The 27,992-nt window shown below is 41.1% G+C and overlaps 2 protein-coding genes across 2 annotated transcripts; one reads left to right on the forward strand and one right to left on the reverse strand.

The window, feature by feature from the left end:
- The first annotated feature begins 605 nt into the window (after positions 1 to 605).
- On the forward strand, positions 606 to 18,022 carry slc22a31 (solute carrier family 22 member 31). Its single transcript, XM_085806468.1, has 9 exons — positions 606 to 1,070; positions 4,025 to 4,128; positions 4,681 to 4,835; positions 11,297 to 11,465; positions 12,202 to 12,347; positions 13,704 to 13,812; positions 13,961 to 14,175; positions 14,749 to 14,860; positions 15,808 to 18,022. Exons 1-9 carry the CDS (start codon positions 639 to 641, stop codon positions 16,250 to 16,252), a joined length of 1,887 nt encoding a protein of 628 aa, XP_085662594.1. The 5' UTR covers positions 606 to 638; the 3' UTR covers positions 16,253 to 18,022.
- dpep1 (dipeptidase 1) lies at positions 17,837 to 26,666 on the reverse strand. Its single transcript, XM_085806479.1, has 10 exons — positions 26,350 to 26,666; positions 26,004 to 26,130; positions 24,170 to 24,302; positions 23,894 to 24,044; positions 22,449 to 22,518; positions 21,800 to 21,976; positions 20,375 to 20,459; positions 20,183 to 20,258; positions 19,706 to 19,841; positions 17,837 to 18,186 (listed from the first exon to the last, which is right to left on the reverse strand). Exons 1-10 carry the CDS (start codon positions 26,475 to 26,477, stop codon positions 17,998 to 18,000), a joined length of 1,272 nt encoding a protein of 423 aa, XP_085662605.1. The 5' UTR covers positions 26,478 to 26,666; the 3' UTR covers positions 17,837 to 17,997.
- Positions 26,667 to 27,992: the final 1,326 nt, after the last annotated feature.

The raw sequence follows: 27,992 nt of genomic DNA on the forward strand, positions 1-27,992 counted from the left end.
ACAATGCAAAGTAGAGACATATTAAACTTTTTTTTTTTTTTAAAGACTTACAGTCATATGATCACATGGATTTCAGGTTTTTAATAATCAGTTAATTAGACGACCAGTGCTTTTTATTAAACAGTCTTTTGTTGTGTAATGTTTGACATGAATAGAGTGGGGAAATGAGTATCAGGTAAGAAATGGGGCAGTTAAAGTCAAGGTGAAGCAGGAAATGTGGAAATTTTGCAGATATTTTTATGGGAATGAAACATGCTGTCAAATTGCATTATGGGAAATGTAGGATTCGGTGGTTTTGGAGCGAAGACACACAGAGATTTTTTTTTTCATGCCTGATAAATAAACTGTATGTGTTTAAATGAACTCTCCTCTGACCCTAGGTCATGTCTTTTCCCGGCAGCCACCGGTCACTGCGCTGCTTTTGGTGACCGAGTAAAAATAGTTGTGTACCCATGGAGGGACTCCCACACATGAGTCACCGAGACATCAGGTGTATCAGCCTATCGGTCGATCCCAAAACCCCTCGTGCTGTCTGAGCCTCCTCCTCCTCCTCCTCCTCCTCCTCCTCCTCCTCCTCCTCCTCCTGCTTCACCTGCCGCCTCCTCTCTCCGCTCACTCTTGTGCGCACTCTCTGCGCCATGGCCACGGACGCGGCTGGACCCGCTCTCGCTCCGCTCCAGATGGACTACGAGACCAAGATCTTCCCTCAGTGCGGCGGATACGGACGCTACAACCGAGTCGTGGTCGTGTTCAGCTGGTTCCCCAACTTAGCGGTCATGCTCAATCTGATCAGCGACGTTTTCTACACCCTGATCCCGGACTACTACCACTGCAAGCCGGACCCGCAGCTCCTGCCCTCCGCCTTCCTGCTCAGCAACTTCTCCAGACAGGGATACCTCAACCTCACCATCCCCTGGGTGGACGGCTCCGGCCTCAGCCACTGCGAGCTCTTCAAGTACCCGGCCAACAGCTCCGTCCTCTCCGGGAATGTGCCCCGGGAGAAGGTGTCCTGCACCCGGGGGTGGGAGTTCTCCTCCGCGGCGGGGCTCCACAGCAACTTTGTCACCGAGGTAAGAGACAGAGACACTGACTGTCTGTCCATCACTCAGGCCCCTGGTGGTGTGACTGTGGAGCCATGGGGGACAAACTGATCCACTGCTCTGCACTGAAAACAGATTTAGTTTTTCAGCTCAGTGCAGGAGTTTCTGCAGTTTGGACCAGTCAGTCCAGAGAAACAAACTTCTCTAGATTTCAGTCATGATGATGTGCCACCGTTTCCGCTCAGTGTAACCTAAACCATCTTTGGTATAACGAATCACCTCTGCAGGAAACTGTGCAGATGTGAAGACAAATTCTTCAGCTTTTTTCTTTCTTTCTCTGTGGTTTCTCATCTCTCAGATCAGGACGCGCCCTGTGTGTGTGTGTGTGTTTGCATCCACTTCATCATGAGCGCTTCTGTTTCTCAGGGTGTGAAAAGTAAAAGTAAAGTGTAGCCTACTGGTGTTTGTGTTTTATCATGTCTCCAACCAGAGCCTGAACACAAACAGCAGGTTCACATGTTGTTGTGCAACAAGTGTAAATAAGCAGCAGAAAGGTGTTAATCTGCTCCTCAGTCTGTTTCTTTGGTCTCCTGTTGCTCAGGGATCCATCCCAGTCTGCAAATATTGATAACAGGGTGCAACAAAAAATGCCTTTCAACATGTCTGTGCAGGGTTTTGTAACCCAGCAGCCCCAAGTCATTATGGGTAATGGCTCTTAAACTTCTCTGAAGCACTGTGGCGTCAGTAGGCGAAGTAGATGAAGGCAGCGAGGAGGAGACCCTGGTTCTTCCTCCTCTTCCTCTCATGACAAAACGAAGGCGCTGGAAAATCATATTCCTGTTAGTTCCTTCCTGAGACCCTGAACGCCTCCTTCGCCAGCAACAGCTTCCTGTGGCTCTGACGTCACCACGGAGACAAAGGAAAACTTGAATCATCTCCACTCACGGCTCATCAGCCTGAGGAACAGCACAGGGGGCTTTCAGTGAGCCAGGTGCAGGTTTACCTGGATTATCACCTCAGTGGTGACTGGTTTCTAGCGTTGGTGTTGGTGTTGTCATGGTTTTCTGGATACATCATCATCATGTTGGTGCAGGATTTTGTCACCGCTGCACCAGCTGTTCAGACAACAACCATTTCTCCTGCTGGTTCCTCTGTGATCAGAGAAACTCCAGACTCCCAAAGGACCTTGAAGGCCTCACATTGTTCACTTGATTGTTTATTGGTTGTAGTGGAACCTCACAACAACTACACAGCACACTGTCATTTGTCATTACAACAGCTTGACCTACATAGTACAGCTTAAAGTAGGTGAAATTGTCCCACAATGCACTGCTCTGATGAACGGGCGTCCAGCAGTTCAAGTTTGTTTTCCAAACTTGTAACAAAGGAATCTGACCACGTCTCCAATTTGTGTCACGCTGCGTTCAAAACTCACTTTCGAGCATAGTAATTTGTGAGATCCCCTAAGGCACTGAATCAGTTTTCAGTTTTTGTTCTGCCTGTGCAGCCATTTTGGTTCAGTGACTCACTGTGTCGTAGTCGCTGCCTGAATATCAGGGGCTTCTACTGGAGAACCCCTCTGGATTATGTGACGAGACAAAGTGTCAGAGATCATGATGATTGACCAAGAACGACAGAAACACGTTTGTAAAGCAGCAGCTGATCGACACCTCTGTGTGTTTACTTTTCTGTCATTATCATTGATTTTTGTTTTTCCCATTTCACTTCGTCCCTCAGACTAGACGCAGACATTTCTTTTCTTTTCTTTTTTTTTTAGTTTTATTTGCACAACTGTAGAATCAACAAACAACTCTCAACTCTGGGCTTATCTTTAAACCTCACCTATAAAAAGTAATTACACAAATAACAAAGCGAAACAAACTAGCACCAATGTCACTCCAGAGTCATACTGACACAACAACATGTTTTTTTTTTAAATAAATGCCCCCGATTCTCATTGTTCTAAATATTATATAAACAATCCTTTTTCTTTCTTTTTTTTACCCTAACCACATTATTATTTATTAGGAACACATTTTTGAAGTGTTTCTATTATTTTGTCCACTCCATTTATGTCAACAAGCCCAGGCTGAATATCAGAAACACTCCTCTGTATGATGCAATCAAATAGTTTATTTTTCCTAAAACCCAGTCAACCTGTCATGAATCACAGTGAAGCAGAGGAGACGATAAAAGAGGAGGAGGAGGAGGAGGAGGAGGAGAAGAAGAAGATCTTCTTCCAGGCAGCGACTGGTCCTGAAGCAGGAGCCGAGCTGCAGGCTGCTCTACTTTGAGCTCTACTTTGTTCTAATGTAATCAGACTGTCAGCAGACACGTTAACTCAGTTAGGAGGGACATGATCTACATTCCTGCTCCCGCACAGAATCTCTCTCTGTCTCTGATTCGACCGCTCGCTCGCCTGCTATTCTCTGCATGTTATGTAGTCCAATTATTATGTTGGTGACAATTTGTTCTTGTTCCCTTTTTAAGCTTCTGCTCGTATAAATCATATTTTATCCAGAAATAGAGACACATATTTAGGATTAGCTGAGTAAACTGAAGTACATTCAATGTGTTTTTGTTTGTTTTGTTTTTCTTAATCTGGTTTTTGAACCGACGGCTCAAACACTGAAGCACGCTGCAAGTTTTTAGTTTCATTTCCTGCTCCTCTGGTTTCAGGAAAGAGATGGATCCATTTAACTTTACTGAGACTTGAAACCTGGTTAAAACAGACCTCATGAATGAAATTAGATAAAACATTAAAAAACAATACATCAAATCACTGTTCATCACCCGTGATGAACCGTACGGAGCATTTTCATTTACAGTTCATGAAGTGTACAACAGTTAGTCTTCCTCTGAGTCCTGATCCGATTACAACTTTCTCTATTTCTGGTTCATTTCCTTGGTCCAAGTTATTACTGTGCTTTGTTCTGGTCTGTGAATGTGTCAAAGTGTGTCTTTGTCTTTGTCTTCCTCTGCAGTGGAACCTGGTTTGCAGTGACTACTGGAAAATCCCTCTGCAGCACATCTGCTTCATGACGGGGTGGATTCTGGGATACGTCCTCCTTGGTACTCTGTGCGACTGGTAGGTAGAAAAACCACATTTTATTTGAAACCCTAAGGTCGTTCATATCCAATAAGTAAATAAAAAATAAATTAAAAAAACCATCATGACAGGTTAGATATACCTCTAACCAACTGTAAAACAACTATATAACTTATTAAATCTGAATGAGTCCCTACAAAATGTTATTTCATCATTCATCGTGTTTAAGTTTCTGCAGCTGGAAGGTGTTGTTGACTTGACAAATAAGAGATGTGCAATTTGTTGAAAGAGCAGAGGGGGTTGAAAATGTCACCATCATTAAATAGGACATCAAGAAATAAAACAACAACTTTGGAAAAACGTTAATAATAATATAAAAATGATAAATAATAAAAAATTCTATTATTGAAATGAGAATGAGTGGAGTTTTTGAAATGTCATTGAATATTGTTTAATTCCGGTGTGTACGTTTTGATCAATCACTCTATGACTTTTTATTAATCTTGCACTCTTAACACTTTCGTTCTTGAATAATTTCAGTTGTGTATGTTTTGTGTGTGTGTTTGTGTTTGTGTGTGTGTGTGTGTGTAGGTTGGGTCGTCGACGAAGTTTCCTCTTCTCCATCAGTTTGTCCAGTTTGTTGGGAGTCGCCGTGTGTTTGTCCAGCAGCGCCGTCGTGTTTCTGCTGCTGCGTCTCTGCCAAGGCGCCATGCTCGCCGGAGTGTTTGTGTCCTCGTACATTATCAGTGAGTATCCTGCACACACACACACACACACACACACACACACATACATACTGGAGTGCGGTGCAGCTTCCTGCAGCCTTATTCAGTAATCAGCCTCTGTGGAAAAAGAGCGACTTCAGCTCGTCCACACTCAGACACACACTTCACTCCTGTGTTTACTTTACAGAGCACTCTCAGATTCCTGCTCTTCACTCTGACTCATCCACTGGCACACTGTTTATATGAATGTCATGTTTTTGTTACATCTCATTTTACTTGTCTTTTATTTAAAAAACAACAACTACCATTTATTACATCACAACAGATAATAAGAATAATAAGAAGTGGGTGATAATCAGGAGGTTGGACACAAAAACAACTGTAAATTCACTGTAAATGTGAGTAATACCCTGTAATCAGACATGTCTTGGTGTTATTGTTGTGTGTCATTGATCAGAGCTTCATTTAAATAATCAGATTAATCATTTCATGCAGCCGTGTGTTTGTGTGAAACTGAACAAATCCGCAGTACTCTGTCATGAGGCCATGAGGCAAATACAGACGTATGTAGGCCATTCATATTAAACACTGTATGCGTTTCTTCCAGAAAATCCAATGTTGTGTAAATGTTACGTAATGCTAATGTTATAAATTGTGCACATGTGGCTGACTCCCCGTGCACCGTGTGCTGCAGTCACGCTGCTTTCGTACATGCACATTCACTCAGCTTCATTTGGTTCGTTAAAATGTGCTGCCGGTCTGAGTTGGAGCTGCTTCCTGCTGAGCTCCTGCATCTTATCAGGCAGAGATAAGAAAAGTCCCACTGACTGAGAGAAGCACATTAGAAATCCTGCGTATCTCTGTTTCAACGTCTTATCTTTACACCAGGAAACACAAACAACCGGAGTCAAACTTGACTCTTTTATTATTTCTGATGTCTGAATGTCAAGAACAATAACTGAACGGTCAGTTTACTGTAGATGCTGGTGTAACCAAGTCTCTGTTAAATCACCAGTTCATGATTTCATCTTAGTCAGAGGCTAATGGGATTTCTTGGTTTCCCTCATCAAAACTCATAAAATACACAATCCAACAACTCCAAAACGCTCTGGTGGACAAGTTGTGACCTGCACATTCACCACGCTATGAGATAATAACAGAACGTTACGACACGGAGTCGTTTTAGAGCTAAAACCGCTGATGCGCGTTCCCGCCGGGGGCAGTTTTCCAGCAAGCAGTCTCTGCATTTACCTCTAAAACAACTCTGTCTCATAATGCTCCGTTATTATCTCATAGCGTGGTGAATGTGCAGGTTACAACTTGTCCATGAGAGCGTGTCGGAGTTGTTGGATTGTGTATTTGATGAGGGAAACCAAGAAATCCCATGAGCCTCCGTATTGTAGCTCTGAGCAGCTCACGGATCTGCTCCGCCGTTCTAAAAATAGCTTGCACGGACACGAACCAACCTACTGCTAAGACTATAGGGATTATGGCAATGGGCCAATTTGCCAAAATGTTGAACTATCCCTTTAAAAGGACTAATGAAGTTTAGCAACAAGACACAGTCTGTAACAGATGTATGAAAGTTGCCTCGTCACTATCAAGTGTATTTGTTGATATTAATTGATCAGTACAGTATATGCTGTGAAGAGGAACTGCAGATGAATGGAACCACATGGTGTTGGGTGAAGCACCAACTCTCATCTCTTTTCATGTGACGTCTTATTTTATCTTCTGATCTCATGACAAAACACATTATGCACATCGTCTCTGCAGCTTCCATCAGTCATTGTCCGAACCAAACAGAACTGATTTAATTACTTTCACAAGATCATATTAAGTCACAGACAAATGCTCTGTTTATGACATGAAAGTACTTGAACAACGATGTGGTGGATGGACACAATGTTTTTTGTAGTTGGGTGAAAAATCCAGATTAACTTGATTCAACGTAACCGTCTTCGTATTTATTGACTATTGGGCATTTTTCAGGCGTCTTGCATAAACTTGAAAATGTCTCTAAGGAAAAGTAAAATGGAGATTGTGGTGATCTGTTGAATAAAAGCAGTCTGAATGCCTCGACAACAAATATCATTCCTGCAGCATTAAGCCTGATTCTGCAGTTATTGTTTCAGCAGCTGAACTTTTGTAACCTCTACTCTTTTCCTTGGCGTTTGGATCGTTGCCTGCGTCTCTGATTTGTTCAGAGATAATCAACATGGCGGTTGAGTCTGATTGTCAGTCTCTGTAACGAGCTCCTCTCATGGGAGAAATATTTTTAATAACTTGGAGGAAACACTGCAGGGTAAAACACACTGAGCTGCAGATCAAGATGAGAATGAAAGTAAATGCTTCCTGTGTGACTAGACTGAAATGTTCAACACAACTGAACTTCAGTTCAAAATAATCCTCATCACAGTTTTTCTCCTTGCTTCAGTTTAAATGGGAAACAGAACTGCAAAAAAAAATACAATGAACAGTTCCAACAAATTGTGAATGTTGTTAAAGGAGACACATCATGCCACATTTCCACAAATTAAAATAGTTCCCATGTGTCTTAAAGACATATCTGTGACATGCTGTGGTCAAAACACCCCAAGGATCAAACATCACAGCTCTTTTCATACTCTCAAAACATCCCTGTTCATAACAGCTGGTTTCAGTGCCTGTGCCTTTAAATGCAAATGAACCACCGCTTCTACAGGTACAAGATAGGGGTGATATTATGCAAATTAGAAACCTAGTTACATCACTGGAAGACAACTGAGGGAACAGCTCCTAAAACCATGTGGATTTCAACCGAGGGAGCCTGCACATTACATTTTTTTTTTGTCAATTCTCACATTTTGGGGGCCGTAAGGCAAGACAAACACCCAAATATATGTCGTAGAGCCTTCAAAAAATGGTATTTCCATAATTAGTACAACAGAAAATAATCTATTCGATCCATAGAAAAACATTGTGACGTCTTATTTGTGTCCTGTAAAGTTGTTTGAGTCCTGGTGGACGTGACACTCGACGTCACAGAAACAATAAGTGCGACGAACTCTGAGCAGCCAAACAAATGTTGCTCATGTTGTTTTAAGGGCGACTCCAGTAAGAAAAGCAAAACTGACCTGAGGTCAGGCTGCTCACAGCAACAGTGGTTTTCTAAAATAAAAAACAGTAATGTTTCCTGTGAATCCTCTGTTCAGTTGGAGGAAACAGATGGTAAACACCTATTTTATTTTATTCCTACTGGAATAACTATAGCTAAAGCATAAGATTTAATAATGGGGATTATAACTTGATTTGGTTTTAGTGACATTTCATCAGTGTTTTATGATGATGATGTATTTTAAATGTTTTTCCTGCTGTTTTGACAGTTTGAAAGTTGAAAATAGATTTCACTCTGAGGTTCAATTTCTCATTCACATATAAAGAATATTTTGTGGCCAACACCCACAACTGGGCAGATCTTTTTATTTTTGCAATTTTTATTTGCTTGTGCAGTTTCATTTCAACAAAAAACATTTTAAACACTATCACAAATTTTAAGAAATAGTGCTGAGAAATCATTATTTCCAAAGAGAAAAAGTACCAAATAAATGCCAGTGAGACTCTGGATAACAGAAGTTGCTCGGATCGTCCTCAGACTGAAAGTGGGACACGGTGTTTTTCTGGGGGGTTTTTTTTGTCACCAGTCGTGCAACCACAGCCACAGGCGACATGTTTTAACCGCCCTCGTAAAATGAAAGATGCCAACTTGGATTACTTTGCACAGGTGTGTGTGTGTGGCTGTGCAGCACAGTTGTTGTTTGGGACTTTTCAGTGCGTTAGTCTGAGCTGTGATTGACAGGAGGCAGCTGGCTGGAGGGTTTTCTTTACCTCCGCCTCTCAGCTGGTTTTTAGGGGATCTCTGTGGTGAACCACCTCTTCTCTCTGTGACGAATCTGAACCTCTCCTGACTTCAGTCTTAACCCTGTAAAGCCTGAACCATGAAATAATTGTTAGAAATTGGACCCTTTAATGGACCTTCTGACACATAATTAAAAAATGATTAATAAAAAAAAAATGCATATCAGATTTGCATAGAAAATTACCTTACATACCTGTGGTATCTATTTTGATACATATGTTTTCAACACGGTTCTACTGTAAAATAAGTAATGAAAGTAGTTTTACTTTGCATCAATGCAGTAACTATTCCTATTGAAGTTTCTGTAACAATTTTAAAGTTTTTCTTACCTTAAAGGGACAACGAGGAGTTTTGGAAAAGCGAAGCGTTTTCACACTACATTTATGAGCCTCCGCGCGCACCGTAAAATTCTTTGACCGGCGCAAGACGGACTCATGTTTTCATTCATCAAGAATTAAAGTCAGAGGTTCAAAGAGGTTCACATACCACCGTAGTTCCGACCATAAACAGCGATGCGGCTGCGTTATTCTCATAACTCGCCACGAAGGAAACGCTGGTCGGCTCGACCAGCATTTCCGCCACCACTAATAATAACAAAATAACGATAGAGACAGAACGATATATTTATCGAAAATGGGCCCATTAACAAGTGTGGATAGCGGAGATTCATCCACATTAACGTGAGACTTTTTTATAACCGAATAGAAACTCCTCGTTGTCCCTTTAACTTTTTCAAAATTGGCAAAAATATCCACATTTGGGTCACTGACTGACAGCGGCCATATTGGATGTCCCAAGTGAAGGCCTGCTGGTGCATAAATAACTGCAGCCTGGTGGATTATCTGATCATTGCATGTATCTGATTGTATACATTAGGTTTTTCAGGGGAAAAAAATCACAGTGAGGATGTCGAGGTCTCAAAACTCATGTATTTTCATGTATCAAATTTGATACAAATGGTGACATCTCTGTGTGTGTGTGTGTGTGTGATGAAATGACTCCGGCTGGTACAGATAACTACAGATACATAGTGTCTTAAAGACAGCGTGGATTTCTCTACGACATGAATGAAGCAGCATGGGAATGTGATTATGTGAGCATTTGTAGAAATAGTGCACATTCCTGCCTGGGAGGAGGCCACAGCAGAGTGTGAAAGTGGGCCCACCTAAAACACACACATACAGATTTTTGCCTGTTTTTTTGACATACAAATATCCTCCCACATTCCTGAGAGGTCGAGGTCTGATTAAGTCCAGATTTTTTTTTTAGGGGGGTGGGTTTCTGTGGCTTGGACGTGGAGCTGAGGCCTGTGGGAAATGTTTCAGAGGAGAAAACAATAGTAGGACGGAACCGAAGGAGAGGAAGCGAACAGGAAGTGAGCTCCTCGTTTTCTTCCCCTGAGCAGATGGAAACGGGGTCAGCGCTCGTTGTGGGCGGGAAGTTAGAGTTCAGCTGAAGACTCACACAGCTGGACACACTCCCACACCAGTTTACGTCAGTACCTGAGGTTTAGAGGACGTTATCACATCCCAGAGGCCTTATCTAACATGTTGGACAATTTCATGGTTGTTGTTTTTCCCTTCTTCTTCTTCTTTGCTTTGAACCAGCAGATAGATTTAAATTCCCTGCTCGGAGGTTTCACACGAAGGTCAAACATCTGTGAGCTGATGGGAAAATCCTCCAATAAGGAGAACAACAGTGTCTTTGGTGTTTGAGGAAAAATACGTTTAAGTGAAGTAAACGTAAGAATGCCACAGAAAGGAAACATGTCTCACTGAGCTAATAATAATATAACTTCTCTAACCTCAGCCTCATGTGTAAACAACATTAACATAATTAATCAACATTTTAACATTAGAGAAAAGGATCAAGCTTCATGTTTGAATTAAAAAATGTTTAAGTTCAAGGTTAGTATGTTGTACATGGTGATTTTATGTGTCAGTGAATCAACATCTTTTTATCCTGAGCCAGAAAGACTTCAACAAATAGAAAATTTGTGTTAAATCTTTATATTTATACATATTTTAAACAGTAACTTTAAATAATAAAATTAAACTCTGACAGGAAAAAGGGCTAGGAAAGGTTTTTATCTTCAGTTTTACTCCAGATGTTGTTTGTTCTCTTATCTTTCATATGGTTTTACAGGTGTAACAACAAATAATGTAAGGTAATTTGGAGAATTTCTTTCACACTTAAGATGTAAGAAAGGAAATTAAAAACTTCTAGATCTGATGAAAAAGACTCCATTAACTCTTTTCACAGTAAAACAGAATATCAGGCCTTGAAACTGTGTTAACAAAGATAAATACATTAGTAGGATGTTGTAGCAGTGCTGTCAGCAGGTGGGAGTGATATCGACTTCAGTCTTCAATAGGAAACAACACATTTAACTGTGCTGACAACTCACTCAATGAAAACACTTGGGAACAACAACAACAACAACAAGCAGCAGCATCTTTATGTGTGTGAGGTTCAAGTCCAGTCAGGAAATCAGGAAATCCATTGGTTTTGGACAAACGTATTAGTCGCACCACTTGAGCTGTGTTGTGATGTTTATCTGTGTTCCCATCTCTCTCTCTCTCAGGGTTGGAGCTGTGTGACCCTCCCCACCGCCTCATGGTTGCCATGGTGAGCGGCTTCTTCGCCGTGTTCGCCGAGCTGCTGCTGCCCGGCGTCGCCGTGCTGTGCCGGGATTGGCCGGTCCTCCAGGCCGTGGCCACTTTGCCTCTTCTGCTGCTGCTCTCCTATTGGTGGTGAGTCGGGTGGTTGTGTTTGAGGTGGACGCACCATGTGTGTATTTGAAGAAGCATTAACAGTTTATTGTTTTGTAGCAAGGCAAGGCAAGGCAATTTTATTTGTATAGCCCGTTTTTACAAACAGTTTGTCTCAAAGGGCTTTACATGGCATCGTAACAACATCCTCTGTCCTTAGACCCTCAGCAGCAACGTAATTTGATTCTGTTTGTTTGACACATTTGCTGCCGTTTCAGTCTCACCTGAACTCACATATAAACACAACAACCTGTGGAAAAACACTTAATTTATGTGTTCAGAATAACCCCAAACTGTTTTACCAGAGACGCCTGAGAACAAATTACAGATATACAACATTAGAACAAGACAGTGCATTCACACAAACAGAGGAACAGTTAATTAAAGCATGGACAAGTTAAGAGGAAGCTCAGAGGAGTGATTGTCTCTAACTGCAGTGTGTTTGTCACTGCAGTAATAAACTGTGTTCCTCAGGCGAAGCATGAACATGTTAACTCTGAGATATTAAATGTCAATAGTTAAATATCTTTAGAAACACAGGCAGGTTGATACTTCTAGGTTTCAGTGATAAACTTTTATCAAATACCTTTTCTTTGTTCTTGCCAAGAAGTTGTACCAGTTATTTTTAAAGCAGAGTGTGTAGTGTGATTTTTTTCTTTTCTTCCTCCCACTGTGTCGAGGTTACTGAAAGTCTGATAACAGCGGTTGTTTTCCTCAGCTGTGCGTCAGTGTTTCCTGAGTCTCCTCGCTGGCTCCTGGCCACGGCTCAGATCCCTCAGGCCAAGAAGAGTCTCCAGGAGTTCTCCACCAGGAACGGCGCCTGTCAGCAGGACGAGATCTACCCCGGAGAAACGCTGCTCTCAGGTACTCACACTCACACATGTATGACTCAGATGTACAGCACGGTCATCAGTATGTACATATACACACCAACCCCCCCCAACTCTGTCCTATACGAACCTATTCAGTGTTGTGACTCATGTAACATTTAATGTGAACTATTAAAATAATGGTGAAAGAAGCAAAAAAAGCCACTGTTATCCATCTATAACAATATGAAGGCAAAAGAAAAATGTTTGACCTTCTGTAAGACATAAAAAGGTTTTTTCAGAACAGTCGAAAAGATAGGATCTGTCCTATGTTGGTTCATCATGAAAACAGTAAATCTTGTATGGTAAACCACTCTTGTGTGTGTTATTGTGGCCGAAAAAGTCTAAATTAAGACTCCAACTTACAATAATCTTCATTATCGATCCATTAAGATGCCAAATAATGTCTTGATTAATCATTAAATCTATAAAAATGTCAGAAATGACAGAAAACTACCATCATAGTTTCCTCAAACAGTTCTGTCTGACCATCTGTCCAAAGCCAAACGTCGTTCAGTTTACAATGTCAATAAACTCAACAGAGACCAGAACATTTCTGACATTCTTGTGTTTTAAAAAAAAGCTTTAAATAAATTTTAAAAAGAAAACGACCTTAGACTCTCACACTGACTAAGGAAAAACTCCCAGACAACATTAGTCAAACAACAACAGTCTAAAGGCAGAGGATGTTGTTACGGTGCTGTGTAAATCCCTTTGAGACAAACTGTTTGTAAAAATGAGCTATACAAATAAACTTACCTTGTCTTGATTAGTCAAGACAAGGTAAGTTTATTTGTTTCAGTTTTATTCTAATTCAGCTGTAGAGTTGTTTGTCATAATTTCCCTCCTGTTCTTGTTTTACCGGAGGGCGTGTTTAATTTTTTTATCCGTCCGGGAAAATACAATTTTTTCTGCTCGTCTCTGTGCAGAAGTAACACGTCTAGCCTGGTGTGACATCAGGACACGTTGTCTCTGCTGAATGCTCGACTCTGTTTCAGTAGATCTGGATCAGTGTGTCCCAGTTTAACCTCGGTGTCTCTGTACAGCCTTTATTTTTTAATGTTTCATTTTGATTTCAGCATCTTCTATAGTAAATCCTCACTTTTTAACATATCAGTGGCACAGAGGTAGGATGAGATGAATGATATGTCCCACTACAGTCCCATTATAATTTGAGGAATCGGTGTAAATGTTCCTCATCTCTTGAAGTTTTCATGCTTCAACCAACCAATAGCTTTGTAAATATGCTAAACAGATTTGTTGTAGGTTTTCCATGAAAACCTGCTGGAAAGATGAGCACTGGATATTTGGGAATAGGTTGAATTTTCATTATTATTATTATTATTTATAGACATAGATGCAGCTTATGGAGACGACTGTCCGCCGAGGTACCACTCAGTTCTGGAGCTGCATCGGACTCGTATCATCTGGAAGAACTGCCTCATCCTCAGCTTCACTCTGTGAGTTTGTCGTGAAATTTCTATTTAATGATAATGATGATAAGGAAGTGAGATGTGGAGGAAGATGAGCAGAGAGATTAAGGAATGATCTTCAAACCCTTTACATGCCCGTCGTCTGTTTCCTAACTCCGTCTTCTCTCCTGTCCAGGTTCATTGGAACCGGCATCCAGTACTGTTTCACCAGAAACCTGCACAGCTACTCCACCAACTTCTACTTCGGCTACTTCCTCCGGGTCGTAACCGGAGCGCTGGCCTGCATCTTCATCTGTCTGACTGTCAATCACTTCGGTCGCCGTGGCATTCTCCTGCTGTCGGCCATCATCACCGGGCTGTCGTCGCTGCTGCTTCTGGCCCTCACTCCATGTATGTTACATCCACGTCTGTTTATTTATTAGTAGTTTAGCATCAGACTTCATTCCTTCTCTCACCAGGAGCCTCGTCTCTCAAACTGCTCCTCAACACTGAGTCACAAAATTTGACGTTATTCTGCAGCTATAAATAAGTAAAACAATAATTCAGCAGTTTCGCAATCAGCAGCACACGTGACTGAGGTTTCGTATCAGAGGAGCTGAAATTGGGCGTCACAGAATGGGAACGGGTCCTTTTTACTTCCTGTTTGTAAACAGAAGAGTGAGTAATGCAGTGTTGGATAAGATCTGGTGAAAGCATGTTTGGAATTTGCCATCATCAGCTCCTGTGTTTAATGTCTGAGCCCAGTGAATTGTGTGTAATTTCCTCAGGCAAAGTCTGCAGATAATTGACCAACAGACTGTGAATATGAAATGGTTTGACAGAGGGACGACGGCACTAAAACCTGGTGGTTTAACTGGGATTGAGCCGTAACAACACGACATGACAACGTTGGTTCACCAGGAAATGTGGACAGTGTTGATACGGACACGGTTCAGTTGTGTTTGTTTTCTCTCCGTGTGTCAGACCTGCATGGAGGCCTGGTGCTGGTGCTCTCTGTCGTCGGCCTGCTCTTCTCTCAGGCTCTGGCCATGCTCAGCGTGTTCTTCGCCTGTGAGGTGATGCCGACTGTGGTTCGGTAAGTGACGAGGCTGTCGGTGTGCAAGTTTCCGTGAAATGTTATGAATAGTTTTAATTCTTTGACTGAAAGTGCAGTAAACTGAATTTTTTTTTTTGGTGTGATCATGTTTTGACCTTGCATCAGTTCTCCTTCACACACGACTGCAGGTTTTCACATTTCCTCCTCTCTGACAACAATCTGAAGTATCTAACACCTTTGCACAGTCACCAAAGTCCATGAAAAGACAATAACAACTAATTGATTATTCCGACTGAGAAGTTTGACAAATGTAACGAAAGCCTGATGTTGCTTTTTCTGAATGTGTATGAGATCACTGCAAAAAATCCCCTACAAATGCACAATTTGCTCCTGTTTGAGTTATGTTCGCTAAAAACTACATCAGTTTTAGGAATGTATTTATCCTTTTTAAAGATTCTTAATGTCACTGTAGGAAGGTCAGTGACCAATAGGGGTTGGCAAGATGAGTAATTCAGAAATATATGTTATCCACCTACAGTGGATACAAGGATATAAGTGTACTTATAAAAAAGATACTTTTTTCTGAAAACATTGAATAGAAATAGATATTGTTGTTGTTGTTGTAATTCTATATTGAAATTTTAATGCATTTTGGCTTTTCTTAGCAGGACATATCCTAAAAAAACACAGCTTTTCTTCTAAATAAAGTGTGACAAATTATGTAAAATTTGTAAAGAAACATAGTGTTGCATTGCAAAATTTAATTTAATTTATTCCACATTTGAGTCCAGATTTATTTTCCTGTGTATATAGTCAGATTTTTTTTTAATGAAAAAATGCTGGTTACACCATGTGCATCACGTCATAGACCAAGTTGCCCATTTGTGAGTGGGTCAGAGTGCAACATTCATCAAAAGAAAGACATTGTCTGATCCTGACAACTTGATGATTTTTCTATCTCTTGTCCATCTCTCTGTCTGTCTCAGCGGCGGTTGCCTGGGCCTGGTCCTGGCAGCAGGCTGCGTCGGCATGGCGGCCTCCTCCCTGATGGAGCTGCAGAACAACAGCGGCTACTTCCTCCACCACGTCATCTTCGCCTCCTTCGCCGTCCTCTCCGTCCTCTGCATCATGCTGCTGCCCGAGAGCAAACGCAAGCCGCTGCCGGACTCGCTGAAGGAGGGCGAGAGCCAGCGCCGGCCTCCTCTCTTCCTGTCCCGACCCGACAGGGACAACCTGCCTCTGCTCCGCACCCGGCCCCCGCTGTCGGAGTACAACCCGGACAACTACTCCCGCTTGGTCTCTGCCACCAGGAGGATGTTGACTAAAGACACCCTGCCGTACAGGATCGCTGTGCCCACGCACTCCCCGCTGCTGTCAGACAGTGAAACACCGGGAGCGGAGGGGGAGACGCGGAGGGAAGCCACATCTTAGGAAACCTCCTCCTTCTCCTCCTCTTCCACAGTACAGACTTGGATTATCCCTCCTCTCCCTCTGCTTACATACCTCTAACCCTCCACCATCATCTTTCTTTTTTATTGACTTGTTGTCTGAGGCGCTGGCTGGGCAGAACAGTGCACTTCAGATCTGTTTTTTTCTGCAGTGTAGCTATTTGTTATATTTTATAAACACTTGAAGCCGTTACTGTGTGATGGTATTTTCTCATTTGGATCCAGGTAATGAGTTTAAAAACAGTGACTTCATTTGTTTTGTTTTTTTTGTTCGTTCAAACTTATGAGGACTAGAAAAAAAAAAAAGTGCTGTTGGACTGTGACATTGCGTGTCCTGTCTGTGTGGAGGCATTCAAACCAGATTTTTTAGACATTAGTTTCACCAGTGAAGCTGAGTCGACCGTGCAGCCGCTGGAGGATCATGTGAGCTGCAGCCCTTTGTCCATTTATTAACAACTCATGCACTTTTCATTAAGTACGTGCGTCTGATTCACCAGCTGTGTCTCTCGGTGCTGAGAGGAGCCGTGTCAAACTGGCGACGCACACACGAGGGCGCTGATGATGCACCGAGGAGACGGATCGAGTGGAAAATACAAACCAGTTGATGAGGAATTTTTTCTTTGGCTGATGAGTTTGTTTACTCTTTAAACCACTTGATGAAGTTACCGACTGTTTAAAAACTGGTGCTATTTAAAAAGAAATATAATTTTCTCTTCGTTCAAAAACTGAACTTTCAAACGTACAAACCACTGTAGGATTTGTGTCCTTGGAGAAGTCGAACATGACACACTGGAATGAAAAGGCTACAAAGTTTAGTGAAGCCGATTTAAATGAAGGTCATTACATATTTTCAACCTTTAACCTCTGAGTCTCTTTACAGGTTTCTCTGTATTTTATGTTAGGGTAAAACTTTCTGCATTTTTGTGGCTTTACAGCTTGTAAAATGAATGTAATTTTTGTGTGTATGTGTGTGTACATGTGTGTGTTTTGAGACAAACACACTACTTGATCAGCCTTAAACAGATGTTATTATGTGACATTTTCAGATTTTATATTTTTACCTTCAGTGGACAAACAAGTTTTGTATTTGAAATTATTACAGTTTGGACATGAAAACTTGTATCACAATGTATTTCTTTTAAAGCTCAAATCCTTAGTCACTAAAAAATATTGTCACATTTTTGTCTTCACCATTGTGCCTTCACTTTAAAGAAGAAAGAAAAGTCAAATTCCTACAGTAAAGTAGAGAAAGCTTTAGGTGTGTTACCTCCTCTCAACACTAGATGGATGACTTCTACAAATATGTTGGACAAACTGATGTCAGGACTGTTTTTCCATGTGTTTTATTATTTTCAGATCACGTTGTCACGTCACATTGTCTGTTTGTCCTCGTCGTCTCAGCCCAAAGAGATAAAAAAAAAACTGACTCAGGTGTAAAGAAGGTAAACGAACTTGTGCCTCTGTCTTTGTTGTTGTAACTATGATACAGGAAGTCACACATACAAGGAAGTCTTTTTTTTTTGTTTTTACACATGAAAACTCAGTGAACTTGTCAAACAAATGTTGACACAATTTGAACTGCAGTTCTTTATTGTCTCTGTCAGCACAGAGGATAAAAATTTACATGACATTGACATTTAAAAACATACAAATTATAAAAATTCATTGACAAACCCTTGACTTTACAGTCAGTTATTGATTATTATAACTGATAATCGATTCGAGTCACTAAGCCGTTAGTGTGACGAGAGCCTGAAGAGCCAGAGGAAGCAGCAGAGTGAGTGAACTCAGTGAGCGGACGGCTCCGTTGTCGACGTCGGGAACGTTATACCCTACACTCGTCCTGCACGGGTTCTTCACCTCCTCGTATGGGATAGGAACATCGTCTGGACTGGTGGTGTTCAGACTGTCACGGACCTGACACACACACACAAACACACACACAAAGATATGACTGTCAAAACTACACTACTCACAAAAAGTTAGTGATATTTGACAAGAATATCCCTATAAAAACTTTGTGTTACAGTGATATTCTATCATGAAAGCAGGCCTTGGTGATTTCTCTATCTCAAACAAAAGCTAACAACAGTGCTATAGCACAACAAAAATCTCAATGTCCCGATAACTTGATCAAAGTGTTGTCTTGGTCTCATGATGTCAGGGTTTGAACATGGTGGAGAGGAGGGAGAGAGAAGAGGACTGTCCACAAACTGTCACTGAACCAGAACATTTAGTGGTTCAATGACAACTGAACCACTAAATCAGACGGTGCTTGTGATCTTTGTGGTTAATCACCTTGATAGAGAACAGCATGTTATTCAATAAGTACTGAAACACTGAACAATTGGATATGTGCATTCAAGAGTTTAGAGAAGGTTAAATTAAGTTCGGACAGAGGGAGGACGGGGCTGGAGCACACGGCCGATTAATATAGATTTATTGAGGTGTCGCCGCACCTCAATAAATCTATATTAATCGACCGTGTGCTCCAGCCCCGTCCTCACTTTGTCTCTACTGATCATCTGTCTCCAGCCCTGAGATGCACCGGTCCAGAGTTTGTCAAGCTGAAGCGCGGAGGATCTCCCTTTTTGTTAAATTAAGTTCACCTGTAAAGGTTATAGTGCATTTTACTGTAGGTGTATTCTGAAATTACATCCAAAAGCCAAACATCCCTAACTTTTTGTGAGTAGTGTATTTCTCGTTACCGGATACGTCCATACTTAAGTTTTATTGATTCAAGGCCTTGACAAATTTTTTCGTGTAATTATGTTTTATTTTCTGAAAGTTCTGCTCTCACAGTGAAATATGAAGACATTGTCCTGATGCTAGTCATGCGAGTCAGACTGTTGTCACTGTCGCTGACCCTGAAATGGCTCTTTGGTGCTGTTTTCAGATTCCACTAACCAGACTTAGAAGGTTTTTGTTAATATTTGGTTTTTAGGCGGGAGGAGGGGGGTTGGTTAAAGAAAACACAGACAGGACATGAGGCCACATCCTCGCTGCACTGACAATATTAAACTTCAGCCTCTCCAGTTTGACTTTAGCCTGTGGCAACAAGGCAACCTGGTTGAGGCCTTTGATGGGCGTTAACCCACCGTGGAGAGACGACAGGAAGCAAAGAGGCCGACAAGCTGATCGTATGTAGTTTCACATGAAAGAGAATCTCAGTGTACGAAAACCACGTGTGTGTGTGTGTGTGTGTGTGTCTCTTCCCCGTGTCTCCTGCAAGGCACCAAAATAAATAACTTAGTGAGATCAAGCTGCAGTAATTTTTTTAATATTTCCAGGGTGTAAGCTCTGAGTTGAGTTCCTCTTTGCCCAGAAATAAAATACAAAAACAGAGCAGGTCTTTTTCTTTTCTTTTGCACGGTGCTCAGACTGATATCAGAGTGGCACACACTGGGTGAAAGTGTGTTGTGTGTGTGTTCCTCACCCTCTCGACCTCTGTCATGACCCTGAGCAGGTTGTCTCCCAGAGCAGCTTTCACCTCCTCATCACTCCATCCTCTCCTCAGCAGCTCGGCCACCAAGTTGGGCACCTTGGACACGTCCTCCAAACCCTCCGGTAGTCTGAGAGGACGACAAGTAGGACAGGCGATGTCAAGCTGATTATGAGTTGTTGTTTTTTATTTCTGCATTTTTTTTCAGTTTTTCCTTAATCTGCCATCCCCAATTATATTATTTTAGGTTAAAAAAAGCAAAGATCTAAATCCTTTAAATATTATCTGCTGTTGTTGAAGAGTTTGACAAAACATTTAAGTCAAAAATATGTGACAGAAAAAAGAAAAGCAAAGATAAAAAGGACAAAACTAAAAAACTAACTTGGTAAACAATGCATATTCATGTGAAATCGCATCGTTCATTGAAAACACTGTTGTTTTATTTAAAGTTGATGAGTCATTCGTTCAAACCTGGTAACTCCATCATAGTCTCCACCAAAGCCAATGATACCGGCCCCGGCCACCTTCTTTATATGGTCAAAGTGATCTACAGGGAATAAAATGGACAGTTTTTATGCATAATAATAACATAACCACTGATGATAATATTTAACCAGACTGAAAGTAGGTTTTTTTTTTTTTTTCAATTGAACTGTGTTTTACCTGCAACATCAGAGAGTTTTGCCGTCTTGCTGCAGGTCACATAGTCATTGTAGAAGTTCACCATGACTATTCCCCCAGTTTCGTTCTGCAGAGACAGACAAGCTGTTACATGGCAGCGAAAACACATCAAGTACTGACCTGGAAACTCTGATCCATGGAAGGAGACACTGTAATTTCTGCTTTATTACACTGGAGACACGCTGAACCCACCGAGCGCAGGACAGGAAGAGACATAACCTGAGCCAAGAGATCTGCTCAACCCTGCAATAACCCGAGTACACCGGGGTATTGACCTCCACTGTCTTATCTATCACAATGCCTGTTTCCTGGACTGAGCTGTATTCTTTATCTGTTTGTTATTTCACTTTGCAGAACAATAATCCTCTAGTTTCATAACCATTAGATGGGAAACTGCCATTGCTCATGCATCAGTTGAAGTGCAGTCACTTGGATCCCTTTGGTGCCATAAAGACATAAAGATGTTCAGGGTGTGTCAGTCATCTGAGATAGTGAGCAGGAACAGAGGAAGTGTTTTCATGGTTGTTTAACAGCTTCGGTAGGAAGGAGGACATCTGACACATTCAGCTTTTCCACGTCCAATATCAACGTCTAAAAAAGATCTGTGACATTTAGTCATATGCTCATATTTCTTCTTCCACCAGGGGGAAATTTTGTATTTTAATATTCCAGTATCCGTTTCTCAATGATCATAAAGGAACACATAATATGTTATCATGAGCTAAGTGGTTCCTGACCATTCTGGCAACATCCAGTTTGGGCACCAGCTCCAATAAAAACATATTTACCCACTAAACTTTTCAGATGATTTCATTTTAAGCTGAGGTCTTTTATCCAGTATTTTCAAATAGCTCCACCTCAACCAGCTACCACAATGAGATGCTGTTTGCTTTTTAGTTACTTTTCAGGTATTTTGGCCGTTATTGGTTAGGACAGTGGAGATATGACAGGAAAAGAGAGAGACTGAGGGAATAGACACACAGCTAATGACTGACTTAGTTGGGAGTCAAACCAATAAGCTACTGCTTGGGGCATGCTCTTGAACTACTCACCCACCAAAGGACTCATGGCATAGCATTACCAGTAATGTCATCCCATGGAAATCATGTAAATAATATAAAAAAAATATGACATTGGACAAAAGAAAATCTCCTGACAGTGAATGAACTAATGTAGGACTTCAAGTGTCATATTCTTATATGAATGTACTAGTATGTTTTTTTAAACAAAGGGTCTGAACACGTCCTCCACTGCTGTTCACTGTTTGTTTGTCTTTACTTCTTCGCCTTGTGATTACACTGCAGGTTCACCCACTCTCTCTGCACCTCCTTTAGTCTATAGGGCCTGAACCTGAACCACACACATACTGTACCTGTAACTCACACACACACACACACATAGACTCACAACTCTCCTGAGAATATCATCGGGCACGTTGCGTTTGTGTTTACAGATTGTGTAGGCGGACGAGTGGCTGAAGATCACCGGAGCTTTGGACATGTCCAGCACCTGCTTCATGACCTCAACAGTGACATGAGCCAAGTCGATCAACATCCCCAGACGGTTCATTTCCTTAATCAGTTGCTGTTGAAGGAAAACACCAGTTTAAATAGGTCACTGTGCCAAAATAAACAGATACATAAATAGATACATAAAACCTGTGGAAAACGTTATTTCTTTACTTTCTACCATCATTTTCAGTAGTTTGACGGCAAGCCACGTTTAAATGAACTGTTCACCTTGACATAGTGACATTGTCTTTCTCTGTTGATCAGTATCAAAAATATTACTTTAAATCTTTACTGACTCTGTTGTAAGACAATAAAACATGGACAATTAACACATTTTATAGACATATTATCTTGTTTTATCTACACAGTACAACGTCAATGTCATTTTGATTGTTACCAGAAATGTATAATTGCAGTTGTGCAATTTAAATTGTTTTACACACGGTAATGTTTGATGAAACCTTTGCCATGCAATGATTGTATGACATTTTAAGACAGTAATTTTTAACCTATTAAACTGAAAGCTGTGTTGTTTGCAATCGTACCTTTCCAAATGGAGACAGACCGTTGTGCTGAGACGGCTCTGATCCAGTGTCAACAAGCCAGTTATCTGCCCTGATAAGACAAAAAGAAAACCAGACAAAACACCATTAAAACATCACAGAGATCAGTGGGAGGAAATTTGATTTTCCTCTTTGGATTTCCAAATAACAACCAGGTATCATGTTTCTAGATGAGGGACTTTATTCAGACACACAGCAGTTTGGAAATATTATCACAAACATTACAAACAGTATCTCAGCACCAGAGAGTCTGACACCTTCGGTCTCCAGAGCCACAGGAGGCCTGAAGGAAACCCCCAAACTCTCTGCTACATGAACTCAACTGACTGTGAGAGAGTGCACAGCTGCAACTGAGTGAGAATTAATTCATTAATTAGTGCATCTAAGTGGCAGTGTGTAGCCTATACTTATTCTTGTATTTTCAATTTATGCTGCTTTGTATTTACTGGTTACTTTACAAATCAAGATGTTGTATACTGCACTGTTATACATTCATCTATCAAGCAGGATATGTAATTATAGCTGAAATGATTTGTTAGTTCATGAAAGTAAAACTAAAACTATATGGGGAACCATTTGCTCACTTCACTATGTTATTCTTAAAGTAGCAAACCTCAAACGTTTTCATTTAAACGTGTCTTTAAAATCTCTCTCTATTGACATACTGAATACGATATAAACAAGCTCTGCACTTCACAGTATTACTGTATCATCTGGATGTCTGGTATGATTTGTGTCTGTATTGTAAAAACACTGGTCATAGACTCTGATGGACTTCAAAATGAATTACGAAAAAGTTATTGACCAATAATGGGGACGGGCCTCAGTCACTGTCTGTCAGTCTAATCTTATTATAGAACAAAGAACAAGCACATGGCTGCATCATGCATTAATGCATGCATATATAAACTGTATATGTATATATAAAGATACATAAAGATCTAAGCCACATGCAGGATGAGGGGGACAGTGGGACTTTTCTACAGATAACAAGAGCACGTTCATTTGTGTACATTATACAAATAAAACACATCTAAGTAAAGTGACCCATGCAGTCTGATTGTTTTTATTCTGGCCTCACTGTACCTTTTTTTGTTGTTTAACTCTTACCTTGGGTGTTTTAAAAGGTGCCTATAAATAAATGTGTTATTGCTATAATAATAACCTGAAAAAACTCTAATTATCTACTTACTATCTATACCATCAACCATTTAAACTTGCATTACTTTATCAGATTGATAGAGAAACCTGTTTTTACCAGGTATCACCACAGGTGTCGCCAAAGATGAGAAGGCAGACATGTGAGAGTTTACTACTGCAAGTAACAAGTGTGTGATGCTTTCATAACTGTTGTAAGGTCACATATGTGTGTGTTGTGTTGTGTGGGGTATGTGAAGGCATGGAGCTGCCGTGCTCCTGGTTCTTACCACGGTGTGTTGCAGGAGTGTGTGAGGGTGAGGTAACGCACCCCCAGGTGGTACATGGTGCGCAGGGTGCCCAGGCTGCTGTCTATCGAATGACCCCCCTCCACTCCGATGAGACTGGCTGTCTTGTTCATGTTGAAGGCATCTATGATGTCTGAGCAGTGCAGACAAGGGAGGGAGGGAAGGAGGGAGGGCAGGTGATTCAGCAGGAAACAGAGGCAGGTGGCAACAAACTGTTATAAATGTGTGTGATGCTACTGTAAGAGCTTAAAGTCTCACCTTGGCTGCTGGTGGCAAACATGAAGGTTTCTGGGTATTTCTGACACATCCTGTGCACCACGTCTATCTGCTCCAGAGTTTGTCTGACTGCGTCTTTGTACTGAGACTCACAGGGAACGTAGGCCGACCAGAACTGAGAGCAGAGCAGAGGAGAACATGAAGTGAAATGCATTTATTTAAAGGAGACATATTCTGCTCCCTTTCCACAAATTAAAAACAGTTCCCAGGTGTCTTAAAACATATCTGTGACATGCTTTGGTCAAAATACCCCAAGGATCAAACATCACAGCTCTTTTCATCCTCTCAAAACAGCCCTGTTCAGAGCAGCTGGTTGCAGTGCCTGTCCCTTTAAATGCAAATGAGCCACTGTTTGCCCCGCCCCTTCTACCGGTCCCAGGTAGGGGTGGGATTATGCAAATGCAGAACCTAGTTACAGTCAGTGGAAGACAACTGAGGGAACAGCTTGTAAAACCATGTGGATTTCAACCTAGGGAGCCTGCACATTACAGATTGTTTTGTCAAATTCTCACATTTTGGGGCCGGAAGGCAAGACAAACACCCAAATATATGTTAAGAGCCTTTAAAAAGTGATATTTTCATAATATGCCCCCTTTAAATCACATGGAAGTAATCACACTTACAATAAGAAATCGTACTATTCTTTCTATGGAAGACCTGAAAGGCATTCTTTTCTTTTTTGTATTTATCTATTTTGACAGAATCATTTTTCTAATCAAAAAAAGATTTAAAAAACCTAAAGACTAGGGCTTTTGTATAACTTCTTAGGCAAAACAATCATTTTGTACATTAAACATCATGCATACATTTAACTATAGCTATAGCTAACTTACACATACAGTATGACAGTGCTTCATTTGTACCAGATTGAGACCAGCACCTATTGGTGTGTGTCTGTTGTGTGATATTTAATATGATCTTTTCTGTCATTCTTTAATTTCCTGTTGGTGACCATTAGTTAACTGAGAGAGTAAAAGAAAGAGTTTTAAAAAATCACCTGTCTCGCTTGGTTTGTGCAGAAAAAATGAACATCCGCGCCAAAAAAAACTCACCCCTCAGGGGCTGTTTTCATGAATGGACGAGTGTAAAAAAGAAAAGAAAAAATACCTCGCAGAGGCCATTTCAGGACATTTTCAGGACCAGCTGATCAACTCTTTTTTTCTGTGTCCTCACTGTGGTGTAGTTGATTATCAGGTCATGAGTGTGTGATTCAAAATAAAACATAAAACCAGAGTAGTCCTGAATCTGGCACATGCTGTCAGTGTTTGCAGTGCATGTTTTCTTTTTTTTTCTTTTTTACTTAAATTTGTTTGTGTTTTGACTATTTGAATGTCTCTTCTGAGCTCACGGGGCCACCGTAGCCTCACAGCTAAGGATGCACGGATCCCAGATCAGGGTGTTGGAGAACTGATGTCATTGGTTCCCCATATATAAAATGAGTATACTTCATTATTGGGAAATGACACAAATCTATGTCTGTGAGGCTACGTCAGACCAGAGGGCAGTGACTGCATAAAACCACAGGATAACATGGGAACAAACTCTTTAAATCTTAAGAAATTTGTGAATCATTTAACCACAAATTGTTCTTGAATTAATGCCAGTCAAAAAATGTCAGGGGCTTAAAGTTTGGACCGACATGTTCACGTGCACTATTCTTACTATTATCTATAGAGTTTTTACTAAATCAAAGATTTTGGAGAGTAGAAACTCTTCGAGCATGGATCATTTGAGAGATACTCCAGAGTGTCCTCTGGCCTATAGTGAGGGCAGTTCCCTCTAGTTCCCAGTACATTTTGTTCTGGACGTACTGTACCTGAGCTCCCAGCCGTCCCTCCTTGATCTTAGGGATGTTGGTGTGTGTGGTGGCCAGCGTGTTAAGATCCACTTTGTTGAGCTGATTGTTGAACTGCTTTCGAAGCTGCCAAGGCAGGTCGTTATGACTGAAACACAAGAGAGGAAGACGTCACTGAGACTCAGAGACTTTTCTCAAAAATCAAGTGATTTGACAGCCTGGGGTGGCGGGGGTAAAAGTGCTTGTTGCAGACAGAGTTCAGATTTTACACAAGAATTCAGGACATTTAGTGCTGCTGTGGCTCTGTGGCAAACCACCCACCATAATTAAAACCATCACAGAGAGCACACAAGGCGTTTCCACTTACCCGTCGATGAGCGGCGTCTCAGACATGAGCTTCAGAGCTCTGGCCATGTGAGTGTCCTCGGCCGAGGTGAAGGTGCAGGCGACGACCCACAGAGCTAAACACACAGCAGAGATAACCTGGGAGGCCATTTCTGAAACTCTTACACTCTTTTAAATACGTTGCTCTCTGTCCCTGAAACTGTCCTCTCTCTTAGCTCAATCTCAAGGATGACACTCCTGATGGTACCAGCTGCTCCTGGAACAGATGTTTCTCTCTGATGTTTCTAGTCCTTTGGTTTTGTTTAATGTTTATATCTGTGCAGATTCCATCAGACTCCCACTCCACATTTCTGTCTGTTCACTTATGCCTTTGAATATCGGCTCTGCTCATCGCTCCTCCTCTAATCTTTAGTCTGTTTCTCATTACAGTGACAGGGGGTCATAAACGCAGCACAGTAGCTTGAACTTATAGTGTCTGTAATGTTTAGCCAACGCATGTTAGTTAATGTATAATACACCTTTTGACAGTTTGACTAAAGTTTACAAGTTCTGCTTCGGGCAATATTATTGCTCACTGTTAGAGTCAGTGCCCTTGAGAAGCTCAGTGCAGACTTGTAAACACTCTCACACGGCACAGTGATCTGGAGCCGTTTAACCATCTTCACTGTGAAGGAGAATGACTTGGAGTTTCTTATAAAGTTAGAATGGAAATGTGGGAGAGATTTATACAATAATCCCTGAAATTTAGTTGTTTTAGGAGATCCAGCACAATAAGAAAGTACAATATTATGTATGTTTATCTTTATCCTTTTATTCTTATTGTCAAAAATAAATAAATCTTTGTTGCAAAACTAAACTGCTGACTATTAAAAATATGCCAGTGACTCACACTGTTGCAATCAGTTGCACGTGGTATTATGAGTCAATAAAAAATAGACCTTGCAAATATTCAGTTCACTCCAGATTAAATACAGTTTGTTTTTAGCAGGTTTGGGGTTTGATGTGTCACATAAGATGAGGAAGTCACTGAAGAAGACTTGCGCACTGTGAGGTTTTGTTGACATGAAATATGGAGGAAACAACCAATTGCATCCTTCGAACTAGGCCACATGTTGACAGCTGTTGACTAATACTGATGTCAAATTCATATACCGCACTCTGACGATGCAACACTATCAGCTCAAAAAGTCTACCGACAGGACCAATGCTCGACCGTCACACATCCTGTGTTCTTGATTAACAAGATATTTGTGCCCCGCCAGGTCTCTTATCTTACCTTTAGACAGCTGCAGTGATCATTTCAACATAAGATGATTAGAAATAAAATAGAATAATTGCCAATATCCACCTGTATTAAGGCAAAAGTCCATACAACAAACCAAACTACATGTAACTCAGCACTGACTTTCCTCCACTGATGATGTCATGCTTTCACTCGGCTGTTCATTTTGCAAAACGTTCTGGTGCTGATCCAGTTCAAAGGGGATCCAGGAATTTTGCTCTTTAACAGCATGAATCAGCATTTTCCCACATATTCATATATTCGTCAGGAGATTCTGGGCAACATATTGATGGTGGTTGTTGTTAAGATCTGCAGCTTTTTACAATATGGTGCAGGCGTGCAATTAATCTCAACTCTTCTGTTTTATGAATGTGTGTTCACTT

The sequence above is a fragment of the Trachurus japonicus genome, chromosome 3, assembly GCF_045865225.1.
Source record: "Trachurus japonicus isolate A0001 chromosome 3, Traja_1.0".
NCBI lineage: Eukaryota > Metazoa > Chordata > Actinopteri > Carangiformes > Carangidae > Trachurus > Trachurus japonicus.